This window comes from Bombina bombina, chromosome 10 (genome assembly GCF_027579735.1).
Source record: "Bombina bombina isolate aBomBom1 chromosome 10, aBomBom1.pri, whole genome shotgun sequence".
Lineage (NCBI taxonomy): Eukaryota > Metazoa > Chordata > Amphibia > Anura > Bombinatoridae > Bombina > Bombina bombina.
Window position 1 is genome coordinate 3,990,871 of NC_069508.1, and position 22,772 is coordinate 4,013,642.

Consider the following 22,772-nt stretch of genomic DNA (forward strand, 5'->3'; position numbering starts at 1 on the left):
CATATTGCTAGTTCCTTAGGATATATAGCCAGCTCCTTTTGACATATTGTTAGTTCCTTAGGATATATAGCCAGCTCCTTGTGACATATTGCTAGTTCCTTAGGATATATACCCTGCTCCTCATGACATATTGCTAGTTCCTCAGGATATATAGGCAGCTCCTCATGACATATTGCTAGTTCCTCAGGATATATACCCAGCTCCTCATGACATATTGCTAGTTCCTCAGGATATATAGGCAGCTCCTCATGACATATTGCTAGTTCCTCAGTACATATAGCTAGCTCCTCAGTACATATAGCTAGCTCCTCATGACATATTGCTAGTTCCTCAGTACATATAGCTAGCTCCTCATGACATATTGCTAGTTCCTCAGTACATATAGCTAGCTCCTCATGACATATTGCTAGTTCCTCAGTACATATAGCTAGCTCCTCATGACATATTGCTAGTTCCTCAGGATATATACCCAGCTCCTCATGACATATTGCTAGTTCCTCAGGATATATACCCAGCTCCTCATGACATATTGCTTGTTCCTCAGGATATATACCCAGCTCCTCATGACATATTGCTAGTTCCTCAGGATATATAGGCATCTCCTCATGACATATTGCTTGTTCCTCAGGATATATACCCAGCTCCTCAGGACATATTGCTTGTTCCTCTGGACATAAACACAAGCTCCTCTCAACATCGCAGGATGTATAACAAGCTCCTCATTACATATCTCCTCAGGATATATAGCCAGCTCCTCAGGATATATAGCCAGCTCCTCAGGACATATTGCGTGTTCCTCGGGATATATAGCCAGCTCCTCAGGACATATTGCTTGTTCCTTAGGATATATAGCCTGCTGCTTAGGACATATTGCTAGTTCCTCAAGATATATAGCCAGCTCCTTGGGACATATTGCTAGCTCCTCAGGATATATAGCCAGTTTCTCAGGACATATTGCTTGTTCCTCTGGATATATAGCCAGCTCCTTGGTACATATTGCTAGCTCCTCAGAACATGCTGCTTGCTCCTTAGGATATATAGCCTGCTGCTTAGGACATATAACAAGCTGTTTAGAACATATTGCTAGCTCCTCAGGACATATAGCTACGCTAGCTCCTCAGGATATATTGCTAGCTCCTCAGGACATATTGCTAGCTCCTCAGGACATACAGCTAGCTCCTCAGGATATATAGCTAGCTCCTCAGTACATATAGCTAGCTCCTCAGTACATATTGCTAGCTCCTCAGGACATATTGCTAGCTCCTCAGTACATACAGCTAGCTCCACAGTACATATAGCTAGCTCCTCAGGACATATTGCTAGCTCCTCAGGACATATTGCTAGCTCCTCAGGATATATAGCTAGCTCCTCAGGATATATAGCTAGCTCCTCAGTACATATAGCTAGCTCCTCAGTACATATTGCTAGCTCCTCAGTACATATAGCTAGGTCCTCAGTACATATAGCTAGCTCCTCAGGACATATTGCTAGCTCCTCAGTACATATAGCTAGCTCCTCAGTACATATAGCTAGCTCCTCATGACATATTGCTAGCTCCTCAGTACATATAGCTAGCTCCTCAGTACATATAGCTAGCTCCTCAGGACATATTGCTAGCTCCTCAGTACATATAGCTAGCTCCTCAGTACATATTGCTAGCTCCTCAGTACATATTGCTAGCTCCTCATGACATATTGCTAGCTCCTCAGTACATATAGCTAGCTCCTCAGTACATATAGCTAGCTCCTCAGGACATATTGCTAGCTCCTCAGTACATATAGCTAGCTCCTCAGTACATATAGCTAGCTCCTCAGGACATATTGCTAGCTCCTCAGTACATATAGCTAGCTCCTCAGTACATATAGCTAGCTCCTCATGACATATTGCTAGCTCCTCAGGACATATTGCTAGCTCCTCAGGACATATAGCTAGCTCCTCCGTACATATAGCTAGCTCCTCAAGACATATTGCTAGCTCCTCAGGACATATAGCTGGCTCCTCTGTACATATAGCTAGCTCCTCAGGACATATAGCTAGCTCCTCAGGACATATAGCTAGCTCCTCAGTACATATAGCTAGCTCCTCAGGACATATTGCTAGCTCCTCAGGACATATAGCTACGCTAGCTCCTCAGTACATATAGCTAGCTCCTCAGGACATATAGCTAGCTCCTCAGGACATATTGCTAGCTCCTCAGGACATATAGCTAGCTCCTCGGGACATATTGCTAGCTCCTCAGGACATATAGCTACGCTAGCTCCTCAGTACATATAGCTAGCTCCTCAGTACATATTGCTAGCTCCTCAGTACATATTGCTAGCTCCTCAGTACATATTGCTAGCTCCTCAGGACATATTGCTAGCTCCTCAGGACATATAGCTACGCTAGCTCCTCAGTACATATAGCTAGCTCCTCAGGACATATTGCTAGCTCCTCAGGACATATTGCTAGCTCCTCAGGACATATAGCTACACTAGACTAGCTCCTCAGTACATATTGCTAGCTCCTCAGGACATATAGCTAGCTCCTCAGGACATATAGCTAGCTCCTCAGGACATATTGCTAGCTCCTCAGGACATATTGCTAGCTCCTCAGGACATATAGCTACGCTAGCTCCTCAGTACATATTGCTAGCTCCTCAGTACATATTGCTAGCTCCTCAGGACATATAGCTATCTCCTCAGCATTTATGGCCAACATATGTCTAGCTCCCCAGGATTTATAGCCATTTTCTTATTACATATTGCTAGCTCCTCATGATGTATAGTTAGTTGCTTAGGACATATACTCAGCTCCTCAGTGGCATTGTGTGTAGCTACAGATTCACCAGCTTTAGTAATATCTTGTATATTCCATATACCTCAGCCTAAATAACCTTCTGATTTTACTCTATTTTAGGACCACTGTTGTGCAACAGGGGAACACATATTGGCTGAATGTGCCTAGTCCAAAGCTCACATACACCAGCTCCAGAGGTTGCCGGACTTTGGTAAGGACTGTCTGAGACTCAGTACTGGTAATATTACATAAAAGGAGACAATGATGTGACTGGGGTACCAGGATTTATGACTAGTGTGACAGGTTTCCTGCATATGTGTAATGACAAAAAGACAACATGCAGCTCAGAGATAAAGTTCTCACGGAAAACAAGGAAATGTATGCTTTTACTACTGTAATAACAATTTTACATTAAACTCTACCCTGCTGCATGCAAGCACAAGTGTATAAATGGTGTGCTCCTGCCCTGTGACTGCATGCAAGCACAAGTGTATAAATGGTGTGCTCCTGCCCTGTGACTGCATGCAAGCACAAGTGTATAAATGGTGTGCTCCTGCCCTGTGACTGCATGCAAGCACAAGTGTATAAATGGTGTATGCCTGCCCTGTGACTGCATGCAAGCACAAGTGTATAAATGGTGTATGCCTGCCCTGTGACTGCATGCAAGCACAAGTGTATAAATGATGTGCTCCTGCCCTGTGACTGCATGCAAGCACAAGTGTATAAATGTTGTGTGCCTGCCCTGTGACTGCATGAAAGCACAAGTGTATAAATGCTGTGTGCCTGCCCTGTGACTGCATGCAAGCACAAGTGTATAAATGTTGTGTGCCTGCCCTGTGACTGCATGAAAGCACAAGTGTATAAATGCTGTGTGCCTGCCCTGTGACTGCATGCAAGCACAAGTGTATAAATGTTGTGTGCCTGCCCTGTGACTGCATGCAAGCACAAGTGTATAAATGGTGTGCTCCTGCCCTGTGACTGCATGCAAGCACAAGTGTATAAATGGTGTGCTCCTGCCCTGTGACTGCATGCAAGCACAAGTGTATAAATGGTGTATGCCTGCCCTGTGACTGCATGCAAGCACAAGTGTATAAATGTTGTGTGCCTGCCCTGTGACTGCATGCAAGCACAAGTGTATAAATGCTGTGTGCCTGCCCTGTGACTGCATGCAAGCACAAGTGTATAAATGCTGTGTGCCTGCCCTGTGACTGCATGCAAGCACAAGTGTATAAATGGTGTGTGCCTGCCCTGTGACTACACGCAAACACAAGTGTATAAATGGTGTGCTCCTGCCCTGTGACTGCATGCAAGCACAAGTGTATAAATGGTGTATGCCTGCCCTGTGACTGCATGCAAGCACAAGTGTATAAATTGTGTGCTCCTGCCCTGTGACTGCATGCAAGCACAAGTGTATAAATGGTGTGCTCCTGCATTGTGACTGCATGCAAGCACAAGTGTATAAATGGTGTGCTCCTGACCTATGACTGCATGAAAGTACAAGTGTATAAATGGTGTGCTCCTGCATTGTGACTGCAAGCAAGCACAAGTGTATAAATGGTGTGCTCCTGCCCTATGACTGCATGAAAGTACAAGTGTATAGATGGTGTGTTCCTGCCCTGTGACTGCATTTAAGAACAAATGTATAAATGGTGTGCGTCTGCCCTGTGACTGTAGGCAAGCACAAGTGTATAAATGGTGTGCGCCTGCCCTGTGAATGCATGAAAGCACAAGTGTAATAAGGGTGTGCTCCTGCCCTGTGACTGCATGCAAGCACAAGTGAATAAAGTGTGTGCTCCTGCAATGTGACTGCATGCAAGCACAAGTGTATAAATGGTGTGCGCCTGCCCTGTGACTGCATGCAGGCACAAGTGTATAAATGTTGTGTGCCTGCCCTGTGACTGCATGCAAGCACAAGTGTATAAATGGTGTGCTCCTGCCCTGTGACTGCATGCAAGCACAAGTGTATAAATGATGCGCGCCTGCCCTGTGACTGCATGCAAGCACAAGTGTATAAAGGGTGTGCTCCTGCCCTGTGACTGCATGAAAGCACAAGTGTAATAAGGGTGTGCTCCTGCCCTGTGACTGCATGCAAGCACAAGTGAATAAAGTGTGTGCTCCTGCAATGTGACTGCATGCAAGCACAAGTGTATAAATGGTGTGCGCCTGCCCTGTGACTGCATGCAAGCACAAGTGTATAAATGTTGTGTGCCTGCCCTGTGACTGCATGCAAGCACAAGTGTATAAATGGTGTGCTCCTGCCCTGTGGCTGCATGCAAGCACAAGTGTATAAATGATGTGCTCCTGCCCTGTGACTGCATGCAAGTACAAGTGTATAAAGGGTGTGCTCCTGCCCTGTGACTGCATGAAAGCACAAGTGTAATAAGGGTGTGCTCCTGCCCTGTGACTGCATGCAAGCACAACTGTATAAATGGTGTGCTCCTGCCCTGTGACTGCATGCAAGCACAACTGTATAAATAGTGTGCTCCTGCCCTGTGACTGCATGCAAGCACAAGTGAATAAAGTGTGTGCTCCTGCCCTGTGACTGCATGCAAGAACAAGTGTATAAATAGTGTGCTCCTGCCCTGTGACTGCATGCAAGCACAAGTGTATAAATGCTGTGCTCCTGCCCTGTGACTGCATGCAAGCACAAGTGTAAAAAGGGTGTATGCCTTCCCTGTGACTGCATGCAAGCACAAGTGTATAAATGGTGTATGCCTGCCCTGTGACTGCATGCAAGCACAAGTGTATAAATGGTGTATGCCTGCCCTGTGACTGCATGCAAGCACAAGTGTATAAATAGTGTGAAAATGGTGTGCTCCTGCGACTGTATGCAAGCACAAGTGTGTAAATGGTGTGCTCCTGCCCTGTGACTGCATGCAAGCACAAGTGTAAAAAGGGTGTATGCCTTCCCTGTGACTGCATGCAAGCACAAGTGTATAAATGGTGTATGCCTGCCCTGTGACTGCATGCAAGCACAAGTGTATAAATAGTGTGCTCCTGCCCTGTGACTGCATGCAAGCACAACTGTATAAATGGTGTGCTCCTGCCCTGCTACTGTATGCAAGCACAAGTGTATAAATGGTGTGCGCCTGCCCTGTGAGTGCATGCAAGCACAACTGTAATAAGGGTGTGCTCCTGCCCTGCGACTGTATGCAAGCACAAGTGTATAAAGGGTGTGCTCCTGCCCTGTGACTGCATGCAAGCACAAGTGTATAAATGGTGTGCTCCTGTCCTGTGACTGCATGCAAGCACAAGTGTATAAAGGGTATACGCCTGCCCTGTGACTGCATGCAAGCACAAGTGTATAAAGGGTGTGCTCCTGCCCTGTGACTGCATGCAAGCACAAGTGTATAAAGGGTGTGCTCCTGCCCTGTGACTGCATGCAAGCACAAGTGTATAAAGGGTGTGCTCCTGCCCTGTGACTGCATGCAAACACAAGTGTAATAAGTGTAAGTACTCTGTAAGTACTCACCTCACCCAGTAGTACTGACATCAGATCTCACCTCAACCAGCAGTACTAACATCAGATCTCACCTCACCCAGCAGTACTAACATAAGTAGTCACCTCAGCCAGCAGTACTAACATAAGTACTCACCTCACCCAGCTGTACTAACATAAGTACTCACCTCACCCAGCAATACTGACATAAGTACTAACCTTACCCAGCAATACTGACATACGTACTCACCTCATCCAGCAGTACTAACATAAGTAGTCACCTCACCCAGCAGTACTGACATTAGCTCTCACCTCACCCAGCAGTACTGACATAAGTACTCACCTCACCCAGCAGTACTGACATTAGCTCTCACCCAGCATTACTGACATAAGTACTCACCTCACCCAGCTGTACTAACATAAGTAATTACCTCACCCAGCAATACTGACATAAGTACTCACCTCACCCAGCAGTACTAACATAAGTAATCATCTCACCCAGCAGTACTAACATAAGTAATCACCTCACCCAGCAGTACTAACATAAGTAGTCACCTCACCCAGCAGTACTGACAACAGCTCTCACGTCACCCAGCAGTACTGACATAAGTACTCACATCACCCAGCAATACAGACATAAGTACTCACCTCACACAGCAGTACTAACATAAGTACTCACCTCACAGATCAGTACTGACATAAGTAATCACCTCACCCAGCAGTACTAACATAAGTAGTCACCTCACCCAGCAGTACTGACAACAGCTCTCACGTCACCCAGCAGTACTGACATAAGTACTCACATCACCCAGCAATACTGACATAAGTACTCACCTCACCCAGCAGTACTAACATAAGTACTCACCTCACAGATCAGTACTGACATAAGTAATCACCTCACCCAGCAGTTTTAACATAAGTACTCACCTCACCCAGCAGTACTGACAACAGCTCTCACGTCACCCAGCAGTACTAACATAAGTACTCACCTCACCCAGCAGTACTAACATCAGATCTCACCTCACCCAGCAGTACTAACATAAGTACTCACCTCACCCACCAGTACTAACATAAGTACTCACCTCACCCAGCAGTACTAACATAAGTTGTCACCTCACCCAGCAGTAACTGACATTAGCTCTCACCTCACCCAGCAGTACTGACATAAGTACTCACCACACCCAGCAGTATTAACATAAGTACTCACCTCACCCAGCAGTACTAATATAAGTAGTCACCTCACCCAGCAGTACTGACATTAGGTCTCACCTCACCCAGCAGTACTGACATAAGTACTCACCACACCCAGCAGTACTAACATAAGTAGTCACCTCACCCAGCAGTACTAACATAAGTACTAACATCACCCAGCAGTACTAACATAAGTACTCACCTCATCCAGCAGTTTTAACATAAGTACTCACCTCACCTAGCAGTATTGACACAAGTACTCACCTCACCCAGCTGTACTAACATAAGTACCCACCTCACCCAGCAGTACTAACATAAGTACTCACCTCACCCAGCTGTACTAACATAAGTACTCACCTCACCCAGCAGTACTGACATCAGCTCTCACGTCACCCAGCAGTACTGACATAAGTACTCACATCACCCAGCAGTACTGACATAAGTACTCACCTCACCCAGCAGTACTAACATAAGTACTCACCTCACTCTGCAGTACTGACATCAGCTCTCACCTCAAACAGCAGTACTAACATCAGATCTCACCCATCAGTACTAACATAAGTACTCACCTCACAGATCAGTACTGACATAAGTAATCACCTCACCTAGCAGTACTAACATAAGTAAAATAGCAACATCCACTGCACACGGTAACAGGCATTACCAAACCATGTAAAGATAAATAAAGGACTGAGGCTCAAAAAGGTGAAAATAAATAGTCTGTATTCTGTTACTCATATAGGCAAAGGTAGTTACAACAGGCAATGCAGCAGGTCAAACGCGTTTCAAATGTTCATATATTAAACTTCCTCAGTGACCATCATGCACTATTGCCCATAATGCAGCACTATTTAAAGGGCAAGGAAACACACTCCCTTTTTAATTAAACCAATCAAATTTCAAAAAGTGCTGCATTATGACAACTGCGAATACTGTGTTAGGAGACAGCAAAATACATTTCATTATTTAAATTATCTGAATACACTTTAATACACATAATAGTATAATTTTTAACTCACATTTTAAATATCAGAAAGGAATTTAATCTAACTCAACACAAAAATATGAATAAAAATAAAAACTTAACTTAACCAATCAGGTATCCACAAATAGTTTTACATCCAATTCGGAATTTAAACCTACTGGCATTCTGGTATCCAGCTGAAAGATCCAGAAAACCTCTCTTTTACTGAGAGTATTACATCTATTTCCTCCTCTTGGATGTCTGGCAATCAGCTGGATACCCTGGAATGTCAGCAGGGAACTGTCAGAGTTGTGTTCTTTTCTGAAATGTAGGGAGACAGGTGTAGTGGACTCAGGATCTTCTATGGAACGCAAATGTTCCAAAAAACGATCTTTTAAAGCCCGTGTCGTCTGACCGACATACTGCCTGTAGCACCCCCTACAGGTCAGAAGGTATATAACATAGCAAGAATTGCATGTTATGTGTTCCTGTATCTTAAATACTCACCTCAACCAGCAGTACTAACATAAGTAATTACCTCACCCAGCAGTACTAACATAAGTACTTACCTCACCCAGCAGTACTGACATAAGTACTCACCTCACCCAGCAGTACTTATATAATACTCACCTCACTCAGCAGTACTGACATCAGCTCTCACCTCACCCGGCAGTATTGACATAAGTACTCACTCAGCAGTACTAACATAAGTACTCACCTCACCCAGCAGTACTAACATAAGCTCTCACCTCAACCAGCAGTACTGACATTAGCTCTCACCTCACCCAGCAGTACTGACATAAGTACTCACCTCACCCAGCAAATACTGACATAAGTACTCACCTCACCGATCAGTACTGACATAAGTACTTACCTCACCCAGCAGTACTAACATCAGATCTCACCTCACCCAGCAGTACTGACATAAACTCTCACCTCACCCAGCAGTACTGACATAAGTACTCACCTCACCCAGCAAATACTGACATAAGTACTCACCTCACCGATCAGTACTGACATAAGTACTTACCTCACCCAGCAGTACTAACATAAGTACTCACCTAACACAGCAGTACTAACATAAGCACTCACCTCACCTATCAGTACTGACATAAGTACTCACCTCACCCAGCAGTACTAATATAAGTACTCACCTCACACAGTAGTACTAATATAAGAACTCACCTCACCCAGCAGTACTGACATAAGTACTCCTCACCCAGCAGTACTGACATAAGTATTCACCTCATGCAGCTGTACTAACATAATACTCACCTCACCCAGCAGTACTGACATAAGTACTCACCTCACCCAGCAGTACTAACATAAGTAATTACCTCACCCAGCAGTACTAACATAAGTACTCACCTCACGCAGCAGTACTGACATAAGCTCTCACCTCACCTAGCAGTACTGACATAAGTACTCACCCAGCAGTACTAACATACGTACTCACCTCATCCAGCAGTACTTAGATCAGCTCTCACCTCAACCAGCAGTACTAACATCAGATCTCACCTCACCCAGCAGTACTGACATAAGTACTCACCTCACCCAGCAGTACTTACATTAGCTCTCACCCCACCCAGCAGTACTGACATAAGTACTCACCTCACCCAGCAGTACTGACATAAGCTCTCACCTCACCCAGCAGTACTGACATAAGTACTCACCTCACCCAGCAAATACTGACATCAGTACTCACCTCACCGATCAGTACTGACATAAGTACTTACCTCACCCAGCAGTACTAACATAAGTACTCACCTAACACAGCAGTACTAACATAAGCACTCACCTCACCTATCAGTACTGACATAAGTACTCACCTCACCCAGCAGTACTAATATAAGTACTCACCTCACCCAGTAGTACTAATATAAGTACTCACCTCACCCAGCAGTACTGATATAAGTACTCACCTCACCCAGCAGTAGTGATATAAGTACTCACCTCACCCAGCAGTACTGACATAAGTACTCAACTCACCAAGCATTACTGACATAAGTACTCACCTTACCCAGCAGTACTGACATCAGCTCTCACCTCACCCAGCAGTACTGACATAAATACTCACCTCACCCAGCAGTAGTGACATAAGTACTCACCTCACCGATCAGTTCTGACATAAGTACTCACCTCACCCAGCTGTACTAACATAAGTACTCACCTCACCCAGCAATAGTGACATAAGTACTCCCCTCACCAATCAGTACTGACATAAGTACTCACCCAGCAGTAGTGACATAAGTACTCACCTCATCCAGCAATACTGATATTATTACTCACCTCACCCAGCAGTATTGACATAAGTACTCACCTCACCCAGCAGTACTGACATAAGTATTCACCTCATGCAGCTGTACTAACATAATACTCACCACACCCAGCAGTACTAACATAAGTACTCACCTCACCCAGCAGTACTAACATAAGTAATCACCTCACCCAGCAGTACTGACATAAGTACTCACCTCATCCAGCAATACTGATATTATTACTCACCTTACCCAGCAGTACTGATATAAGTACTCACCTCACCCAGCAGTACTGATATAAGTACTCACCTCACCCAGCAGTACTGACATAAATACTCACCTCACCCAGCAGTAGTGACATAAGTACTCACACAGCTGTACTAACATAAGTACTCACCTCACACAGCAGTACTGACATAAATACTCACCTCACCCAGCAGTAGTGACATAAGTACTCACCTCACCCAGCTGTACTAACATAAGTACTCACCTCACCCAGCAGTAGTGACATAAGTACTCACCTCACCCAGCAGTAGTGACATAAGTACTCACCTCACCCAGCAAATACTGACATAAGTACTCACCTCACCGATCAGTACTGACATAAGTACTTACCTCACCCAGCAGTACTAACATAAGTACTCACCTAACACAGCAGTACTAACATAAGTACTCACCTCACCCAGCAGTAGTGACATAAGTACTCACCTCACCCAGCAGTAGTGACATAAGTACTCACCTCACCCAGCAAATACTGACATAAGTACTCACCTCACCGATCAGTACTGACATAAGTACTCACCTCACCCAGCAGTACTAATATAAGTACTCACCTCACCCAGTAGTACTAATATAAGTACTCACCTCACCCAGCAGTACTGACAAAAGTACTCCTCACCCAGCAGTACTGACAAAAGTATTCACCTCATGCAGCTGTACTAACATAATACTCACCTCACCCAGCAGTACTAACATAAGTACTCACCTCACCCAGCAGTACTAACATAAGTACTCACCTCACCCAGCAGTACTGACATAAGTACTCACCTCACCCAGCAGTAGTGACATACGTACTCACCTCATCCAGCAATACTGATATTATTACTCACCTCACCCAGCAGTAGTGATATAAGTACTCACCTCACCCAGCAGTACTGACATAAGTACTCAACTCACCAAGCATTACTGACATAAGTACTCACCTTACCCAGCAGTACTGACATAAGTACTCACCTCACCCAGCAATACTAATATAAGTACTCACCTCACCCAGCAGTACTGATATAAGTACTCACCTCACCCAGCAGTAGTGATATAAGTACTCAACTCACCAAGCATTACTGACATAAGTACTCACCTTACCCAGCAGTACTGACATCAGCTCTCACCTCACCCAGCAGTACTGACATAAATACTCACCTCACCCAGCAGTAGTGACATAAGTACTCACCTCACCGATCAGTTCTGACATAAGTACTCACCTCACCCAGCTGTACTAACATAAGTACTCACCTCACCCAGCAGTAGTGACATAAGTACTCCCCTCACCGATCAGTACTGACATAAGTACTCACCTCACCCAGCAGTAGTGACATAAGTACTCACCTCATCCAGCAATACTGATATTGTTACTCACCTCACCCAGCAGTATTGACATAAGTACTCACCTCACCCAGCAGTACTGACATAAGTACTCCTCGCCCAGCAGTACTGACATAAGTATTCACCTCATGCAGCTGTACTAAGATAATACTCACCACACCCAGCAGTACTAACATAAGTACTCACCTCACCCAGCAGTACTAACATAAGTAATCACCTCACCCAGCAGTACTGACATAAGTACTCACCTCATCCAGCAATACTGATATTATTACTCACCTTACCCAGCAGTACTGATATAAGTACTCACCTCACCCAGCAGTACTGATATAAGTACTCACCTCACCCAGCAGTAGTGACATAAGTACTCACCCAGCTGTACTAACATAAGTACTCACCTCACACAGCAGTACTGACATAAATACTCACCTCACCCAACAGTAGTGACATAAGTACTCACCTCACCCAGCAGTAGTGACATAAGTACTCACCTCACCCAGCAGTAGTGACATAAGTACTCACCTCACCCAGCAGTAGTGACATAAGTACTCACCTCACCCAGCAGTAGTGACATAAGTACTCACCTCACCCAGCAGTACTTCTGGATATTCCTGCAGGTTTTAGCTGACTCTCACTCTCTTCCTTTCAGGTATCTGATGCACTCCCCGTGGCTCTGTGGTGCATTATGTTACTGATGTGCGCTCTACCAGCGATACTTTGAGGAACAGATGTAACATTTCTGCAAGTCACAGCCAGTTACAGGGTCACTGGGGTCTTATTGTGTTTTTATACAATTGTCAGTTTATTTCTTCTGGTGCAGTTTGTCTTTCTTTAAAAATTGTGTTTTTTATTGTTTTTATTTGTAACAAAACTTGTAGAAATAAATCAGCTCTGTTAGTGAAATATTTATGTAATTACTGAGTTCCCTAATACAATAATGTAAAATCTGTGTCATAAGTACAAGTCTAAAATTATTTAAAGGGACAGTATAAACCAGTTTTCATTTAACTGCATGTATAGTGGGGCAAAAAAGTATTTAGTCAGCCACCAATTGTGCAAGTTCTCCCACTTAAGAAGATGAGAGAGGCCTGTAATTTTCATCATATGTATACCTCAACTATGAGAGACAAAATGTGGAAACAAATCCAGACAATCACATTGTCTGATTTGGAAAGAATTTATTTGCATATTATGGTGAAAAATAAGTATTTGGTCACCTACAAACAAGCAAGATTTCTGGCTCTCACAGACCTGTATCTTCTTCTTTAAGAGGCTCCTCTGTCCTCCACTCATTACCTGTATTAATGGCACCTGTTTGAACTTGTTATCAGTATAAAAGACACCTGTCCACAACCTCAAACAGTCACACTCCAAACTCCACTATGGTGAAGACCAAAGAGCTGTCGATGGACACCAGAAACAAAATTGTAGACCTGCACCAGGCTGGGAAGACTGAAACTGCAATAGGCAAGCAGCTTGGTGTGAAGAAATCAACTGTGGGAGCAATAATTAGAAAATGGAAGACATACAAGACCACATAATCTCCCTCGATATGGGGCTCCACGGAAGATCTCACCCCGTGGGGTCAAAATGATCACAAGAACGGTGAGCAAACATCCCAGAACCACACGGGGGACCTAGTGAATGACCTGCAGAGAGCTGGGACCAACGTAACAAAGGCTACCATCCATAACACACTATGCCGCCAGGGACTCAGATCCTGCAGTGCCAGGCGTGTCCCCCTGCTTAAGCCAGTACATGTCCGGGCCCATCTGAAGTATGCTAGAGAGCATTTGGATGATCCAGAAGCGGATTGGGAGAATATCATATGGTCAGATGAAACCAAAGTAGAACTGTTTGGTAGAAACACAACTCGTCGTGTTTGAAGGAGAGAGAATGCGGAGTTGCAAGCAAAGAACACCATACCTACTGTGAAGCATGGGGGTGGCAACATCATGCTTTGGGGATGTTTCTCTGCGAAGGGAACAGGATGACTGATCCGTGTACATGAAAGAATGAATGGGGCCATGTATCGTGAGATTTTGAGTGCAAACCTCCTTCCATAAGCAAGGGCATTGAAGATGAAAAGTGGCTGGGTCTTTCAGCATGACAATGATCCCAAACACACCGCCCGGGCAACGAAGGAGTGGCTTCTTAAGAAGCATTTCAAGGTCCTGGAGTGGCCTAGCCAGTCTCCAGATCTCAACCCCATAGAAAACCTTTGGAGGGAGTTGAAAGTCCGTGTTGCCCAGGGACAGCCCCAAAACATCACTGCTCTAGAGGAGATCTGCATGCAGGAATGGGCCAACATACCAGCAACAGTGTGTGACAACCTTGTGAAGACTTACAGAAAATGTTTGACCTCTGTCATTGCCAACAAAGAATATATAACAAAGTATTGAGATGAACTTTTGATATTGACCAAATACTTATTTTCCACCATAATATGCAAATAAATTCTTTCCAAATCAGACAATGTGATTGTTTGGATTTGTTTCCACATTTTGTCTCTCATAGTTGAGGTATACCTATGATGAAAATTACAGGCCTCTCTCATCTTCTTAAGTGGGATAACTTGCACAATTGGTGGCTGACTAAATACTTTTTTGCCTCATTGTAATAGACACTATTATAAAGAAGAATATGCACAGATACCGATATAAAAATCCAGTATAGAACCTTTTAAACACAATTTAGCACTATTGATTAGATTAGGCTGGAACACCCAGTGAAAGAAAGGAGCGCCAAATCTTGGCGAGGTCTGGTGCGGTATAGGTGTAAAAATATGGTATTCTGTCTGAGAAATTGTATAGCGCTATAGCTCAGCTACAATTATGGTAGTTGTGCTGTATAGATGTGTAGGTTTTGATATCTAGATATAAGATCTAAGAGTGGCACAGTTGATACATAAAAGCATTTAATACATATTAAACATATAAAACAAGGGTGTCGTTTAAAATATATTTTAACAGAACGGCAAGAAATAATGTGTAAAAACACATAAACACATAAATATCTATAAAAACACGCGTGTTTTGCTTTTTAGCTGTATGTATAATGTCTCATAAAATTCGTCTCATATATAGTTGTGTTGGCATAAATCTGAAAATAATAAACAATAAAAAATAATAAAAAACAATGAAAAGTAAATAATGTCCAATAATCCCTTCTCAAAGTTAAGAGATATATAAAAAAAGGTTAAGTAGTGTCCAAAAATCCCTTCTCAAAGTTAAGAGATATAAATAGATTTTCACATGTGTATCCAAAAAATAAACTGTCCAAATTTAAGTGTTGTCCAAAAACGTGGTATAAATGAATAGTGCAAATCCAGCAGATTCAAAAGTTCTATTAAAAAAGCTTTGCAAAAAACATTTCAAAGAGACATTTAAAAAACATCAAAATGAAGGTAGAAAAAAAGGTCTATCAAAATATGGTGACAAAGAATAATCCGTGAAGTCAATCCAAAATAGTGATAAAAATAAGTCCAAAAAAGATGTAAAATATCCAAAAGATAAAAAACAAAAAATAAATGATTAGTATGTGCACAAACTAGTGAGAGTGATCCCAAAAAGGGGGCTTATGTGGAGGGGTTATGTTTCCATGTAGAAAAATTATTTGCTGTATAAAAATAAAAAATAAAAAATAAAAATAAGCAAAAATACAAAAATATAAATAAAAATAATCCTAGGGAATCTTCAAACCCTGAAAATAAAAGATAATAACAATAGTGTAATACTGTATTATAATTCAACAATCAAGGAATAAATAGCTCACCATAGCTCTGTCAACGCGTTTCGGCCCTCAAGAGAGGCCTTTATCAAGACTATAGTATGGTGTGGGTGAGCTGAAGACTTTATACCTTTCTCTAACCAATCAAATTGCATTGAAATTGCGCCAAATTTTTGCGCCAAAATTTCGCGCCAAAAATGTGGTACCGGAAGTGTTGAGCCGGAAGTGCTCATCTGTATAAAAAAAAAAAAGTTCACATTTGTCTCTGTATCATTTAGATAAGGCTTTTATTTAGAGTTTGTCTATGTCTATGTTTATTAAACATTGTCTATGTTGTTCCTAATGTGTTTATTCGTGTTATGTGCCTTAGTAGTTAGCTGTGGGGTCAAATGTTATGGTTTGCCTGTGTTTTTTTTAACCGGAAATGGCCGCTGAGATGTAAACATCCGGTTAAGCTATATCGGATGTTATGGGTGAGGCGGAAGTGGTATTTACTCTGTACCAATCAGATCCGGAGGGGCAGAAAGCAGTTATCCCACATGTAGAGCCAGTTTTACAACTTGGCATGAAATATATGACAAAATACCGGTACGTTTCTGAACCGGAAGTAGCCGGAAAAAGTAAGATACTTTAACATCCGGTAAGATTGAGCCGGATGTTGCACCTTACCGGTCATGGTTAAACCGGAAGTGGTGTGTATCCTAGCCTATTCAAATTCAAAGGGACAAAAAGTGTTAACCTTGGTATTTGTCTAGTGAACAAAATCAATGTAGGGATCACGGTACAGAGAGTGTATATTGTAAAATACACAGTTTATATATATTGGAAAAAATATATATATATCGAAAAATACATAATCTAATAAATAGAGATCTAAAAACCTTAAAGGAACTTTTGGAAACTTTCTAAAAAACTTTTTAGGATAAAAATATAAAAGATATGTAGTATAAAGAAAAACTTTTTTACAATGCATCTATGATTGGTTAGAAAATCTATAGAAGGAGTACATTTGTATCAACCTGTATTTTCTTTTTGTCATGTGCAATATTGGGTATTGGAAGTCTTATTTTCTATCTAAATGTGCCTGGTATAAAAATTAGTTAACCATGTGCACACTATGATAGGAGTTTTTTGAAATCTGATGTGGATATGAAGGAAACTTGTCTCATACAAGTATATGAATGTATTTATGTAGATTGTGAGATCAATGGGTACTTTTATCGATCTAATTGATTAGTTGTCTTTTGGGGAATTGTGAATTTAAATTTGTTATGAGGTGTAATCATGTTGTTGGTATTGGGATTATGTTACCTCTATACACATTTTAAATTGTGTTTATATTCTTATGAAGAGTCAGGCTTCGGTTACTTTCTAACTTATTCTGTTAGATATTTCCCAGATGGAGAGGTTGCTAAGTCAAGTGTCTCTTATGCTGTTGACATATTATGTGATCATATCTTGTTAATATTATTGGCATCTCATATGCTGTTGACATATTAGGGGATCATATCTTGTTAATGTTATTGGCATCTATATAGTCTCTCTGTATGTGTAATAAGGTTTGTTGGAACTCATCTTATGGCTATTTGAGTAGAGCAATAAAAATAAAGATGATTAGATAGGCTTTAGAGATCCTAATATAGATCTTTGTGTGGATCTATGCAGGACATCTTCATTAGATATATTTTGTTCTTGTCGTGTCATATATTGACCTCGTTATGTTTTCTTTATTGTTTTCCTTCTGTATGAGGGCAGCAGTGTTTTCCGAATAGATATTCAGAAGTCAAATTTATGTGTGTTTCAAGCTTAAAAGATGTGAGAGGTCTTCCTTGTTGTTCAGACCCTTCGGGTAGAGACAATCCAGCTCAAATATCCATCTGGATTCCGCGATTAGGAGCTTCTTTTCATAGTTGCCTCCCCTCCAATTAGGCTTTACTATCTGGATACCATAGAAGTTTAGATCCTTGATGTTTCCTTTGTGTTTAATAGAAAAGTGTCTATACAGTGCGGTGTCTGTGCTGCCATGTTCAATCTGTAGCACATGTTCCCGTATTCTGTCTTTTAGGCATCTCGAGGTTTGTCCGACGTATTGTAGTCCACATTTGCATTGTATTATGTAAATTACCCCCTTGCTGCTGCATCTGATCAGATCCTTTATTTCATGTTTGATACTGGAGTTGTGCGGTGAAAAGTTTTTGATTTTCAAGCCTCTCTTACACGCCTTGCAGCTCGGGCATGGGAAAAAACCTTTTATGGGTTTCCCGGATATATCTCTCGTCTGAGGTGTTGTTGGGCGTGGAATGCTAGGAGATAGAATGTTCTTAAGGTTATCTGATTTTCTATAGATAAATTTCGGTCTGTTGATGAGTGTTTCGCCAATTGTGTCGTCATCCTTCAGTAGATGCCAGTGCTTTTCTATTATTTTCTCGATGGTTCTCCTGTTTTCGCTGTACTGCGTGATAAAGGCAACCTCTATGGAGTCGGTGTTCATGTCTCTCCTAATTCTCTTGTCTTTATACTTGAGAAGTTCCTTGCGATCCTTTTGCCTGACTTCTTCTATATCTTTGTGGAGTTTTTCCTCTTCATATCCTCTCTCAAGAAAGCGTTTTTTCAGTTCTTCCGCCTGGGTTTCCCATAAAATGGGGTCCGAACAGTTCTTTTTCAATCTTAGTAACTGTCCCTTTGGTATATTCTCCTTCCATTTGAAATGATGGCAGCTGTCCCTGTGGACATAGTTGTTACAATCCACAGGTTTAAAAAATGTTGAAGTCTGAAGTTTCCCATTTTTGATGGTAATTTTTAGATCGAGGAATGTGATTTCCTTGTCACTGATCTCGTAGGTAAATTTCAGGTTGTTGGTGTTGTTATTCATAACCCTTATAGTGTGTTCTAAATCTTCTTTGGAGCCTTTCCATATCAGGAGGATGTCATCTATGTACCTGTAGTAGGAGACTAGGTCCGCGCCGGCTGGGCACGACTCCCAAAATATGTGTTCCCATTGGCCCATGTAAAGGTTCGCATAGCTCGGCGCGAACCTAGTCCCCATGGCGGTGCCGCACAGCTGTCTATAAAATTTCCCATCGTGGTGGAAATAGTTGTGCGTTAGAATATAGTTAATCCCTTCCAGAATGAATGTCTTCTGTAGTGCCGGCACTGTGTGGTCCTTCTTGAGAAAGTACTCTACAGCTTCTCGACCTCCTTTGTGTGGTATGCAGGTATATAGGGAGGTGACGTCACAGGTGGCGAGTAGGTAGTTCTCTTTCCATTCTGTATTCTCCAGACTGTTCAGAATCTGTGTGGAATCTCTCACGTACTCGCCACCTGTGACGTCACCTCCCTATATACCTGCATACCACACAAAGGAGGTCGAGAAGCTGTAGAGTACTTTCTCAAGAAGGACCACACAGTGCCGGCACTACAGAAGACATTCATTCTGGAAGGGATTAACTATATTCTAACGCACAACTATTTCCACCACGATGGGAAATTTTATAGACAGCTGTGCGGCACCGCCATGGGGACTAGGTTCGCGCCGAGCTATGCGAACCTTTACATGGGCCAATGGGAACACATATTTTGGGAGTCGTGCCCAGCCGGCGCGGACCTAGTCTCCTACTACAGGTACATAGATGACATCCTCCTGATATGGAAAGGCTCCAAAGAAGATTTAGAACACACTATAAGGGTTATGAATAACAACACCAACAACCTGAAATTTACCTACGAGATCAGTGACAAGGAAATCACATTCCTCGATCTAAAAATTACCATCAAAAATGGGAAACTTCAGACTTCAACATTTTTTAAACCTGTGGATTGTAACAACTATGTCCACAGGGACAGCTGCCATCATTTCAAATGGAAGGAGAATATACCAAAGGGACAGTTACTAAGATTGAAAAAGAACTGTTCGGACCCCATTTTATGGGAAACCCAGGCGGAAGAACTGAAAAAACGCTTTCTTGAGAGAGGATATGAAGAGGAAAAACTCCACAAAGATATAGAAGAAGTCAGGCAAAAGGATCGCAAGGAACTTCTCAAGTATAAAGACAAGAGAATTAGGAGAGACATGAACACCGACTCCATAGAGGTTGCCTTTATCACGCAGTACAGCGAAAACAGGAGAACCATCGAGAAAATAATAGAAAAGCACTGGCATCTACTGAAGGATGACGACACAATTGGCGAAACACTCATCAACAGACCGAAATTTATCTATAGAAAATCAGATAACCTTAAGAACATTCTATCTCCTAGCATTCCACGCCCAACAACACCTCAGACGAGAGATATATCCGGGAAACCCATAAAAGGTTTTTTCCCATGCCCGAGCTGCAAGGCGTGTAAGAGAGGCTTGAAAATCAAAAACTTTTCACCGCACAACTCCAGTATCAAACATGAAATAAAGGATCTGATCAGATGCAGCAGCAAGGGGGTAATTTACATAATACAATGCAAATGTGGACTACAATACGTCGGACAAACCTCGAGATGCCTAAAAGACAGAATACGGGAACATGTGCTACAGATTGAACATGGCAGCACAGACACCGCACTGTATAGACACTTTTCTATTAAACACAAAGGAAACATCAAGGATCTAAACTTCTATGGTATCCAGATAGTAAAGCCTAATTGGAGGGGAGGCAACTATGAAAAGAAGCTCCTAATCGCGGAATCCAGATGGATATTTGAGCTGGATTGTCTCTACCCGAAGGGTCTGAACAACAAGGAAGACCTCTCACATCTTTTAAGCTTGAAACACACATAAATTTGACTTCTGAATATCTATTCGGAAAACACTGCTGCCCTCATACAGAAGGAAAACAATAAAGAAAACATAACGAGGTCAATATATGACACGACAAGAACAAAATATATCTAATGAAGATGTCCTGCATAGATCCACACAAAGATCTATATTAGGATCTCTAAAGCCTATCTAATCATCTTTATTTTTATTGCTCTACTCAAATAGCCATAAGATGAGTTCCAACAAACCTTATTACACATACAGAGAGACTATATAGATGCCAATAACATTAACAAGATATGATCCCCTAATATGTCAACAGCATATGAGATGCCAATAATATTAACAAGATATGATCCCATAATATGTCAACAGCATAAGAGACACTTGACTTAGCAACCTCTCCATCTGGGAAATATCTAACAGAATAAGTTAGAAAGTAACCGAAGCCTGACTCTTCATAAGAATATAAACACAATTTAAAATGTGTATAGAGGTAACATAATCCCAATACCAACAACATGATTACACCTCATAACAAATTTAAATTCACAATTCCCCAAAAGACAACTAATCAATTAGATCGATAAAAGTACCCATTGATCTCACAATCTACATAAATACATTCATATACTTGTATGAGACAAGTTTCCTTCATATCCACATCAGATTTCAAAAAACTCCTATCATAGTGCGCACATGGTTAACTAATTTTTATACCAGGCACATTTAGATAGAAAATAAGACTTCCAATACCCAATATTGCACATGACAAAAAGAAAATACAGGTTGATACAAATGTACTCCTTCTATAGATTTTCTAACCAATCATAGATGCATTGTAAAAAAGTTTTTCTTTATACTACATATCTTTTATATTTTTATCCTAAAAAGTTTTTTAGAAAGTTTCCAAAAGTTCCTTTAAGGTTTTTAGATCTCTATTTATTAGATTATGTATTTTTCGATATATATATATATTTTCCAATATATATAAACTGTGTATTTTACAATATACACTCTCTGTACCGTGATCCCTACATTGATTTTGTTCACTAGACAAATACCAAGGTTAACACTTTTTGTCCCTTTGAATTTGAATAGGCTAGGATACACACCACTTCCGGTTTAACCATGACCGGTAAGGTGCAACATCCGGCTCAATCTTACCGGATGTTAAAGTATCTTACTTTTTCCGGCTACTTCCGGTTCAGAAACGTACCGGTATTTTGTCATATATTTCATGCCAAGTTGTAAAACTGGCTCTACATGTGGGATAACTGCTTTCTGCCCCTCCGGATCTGATTGGTACAGAGTAAATACCACTTCCGCCTCACCCATAACATCCGATATAGCTTAACCGGATGTTTACATCTCAGCGGCCATTTCCGGTTAAAAAAAACACCGGCAAACCATAACATTTGACCCCACAGCTAACTACTAAGGCACATAACACGAATAAACACATTAGGAACAACATAGACAATGTTTAATAAACATAGACATAGACAAACTCTAAATAAAAGCCTTATCTAAATGATACAGAGACAAATGTGAACTTTTTTTTTTTTTTTTTTTTTTTATACAGATGAGCACTTCCGGCTCAACACTTCCGGCTCAACACTTCCGGTACCACATTTTTGGCGCGAAATTTTGGCGCGAAATTTTGGCGCGAAATTTTGGCGCAAAAATTTGGCGCAATTTCAATGCAATTTGATTGGTTAGAGAAAGGTATAAAGTCTTCAGCTCACCCACACCATACTATAGTCTTGATAAAGGCCTCTCTTGAGGGCCGAAACGCGTTGACAGAGCTATGGTGAGCTATTTATTCCTTGATTGTTGAATTATAATACAGTATTACACTATTGTTATTATCTTTTATTTTCAGGGTTTGAAGATTCCCTAGGATTATTTTTATTTATATTTTTGTATTTTTGCTTATTTTTATTTTTTATTTTTTATTTTTATACAGCAAATAATTTTTCTACATGGAAACATAACCCCTCCACATAAGCCCCCTTTTTGGGATCACTCTCACTAGTTTGTGCACATACTAATCAT

At 41.7% G+C, this 22,772-nt stretch overlaps 1 protein-coding gene across 1 annotated transcript in view; it reads left to right on the forward strand.

Annotated features, from left to right (window-relative positions):
* The window catches only part of LOC128641152 (putative ferric-chelate reductase 1), a 65,196-nt gene extending 52,061 nt beyond the window's left edge, over window positions 1–13,135 (forward strand). Inside the window, exons 4-5 of the mRNA XM_053693719.1 lie at window positions 2,899–2,989; window positions 12,882–13,135. Coding sequence (XP_053549694.1) covers window positions 2,899–2,989; window positions 12,882–12,953 — 163 coding nt within the window. The 3' untranslated portion in view covers window positions 12,954–13,135. The remainder of the gene's footprint in view (window positions 1–2,898; window positions 2,990–12,881) is intronic.
* Window positions 13,136–22,772: the final 9,637 nt, after the last annotated feature.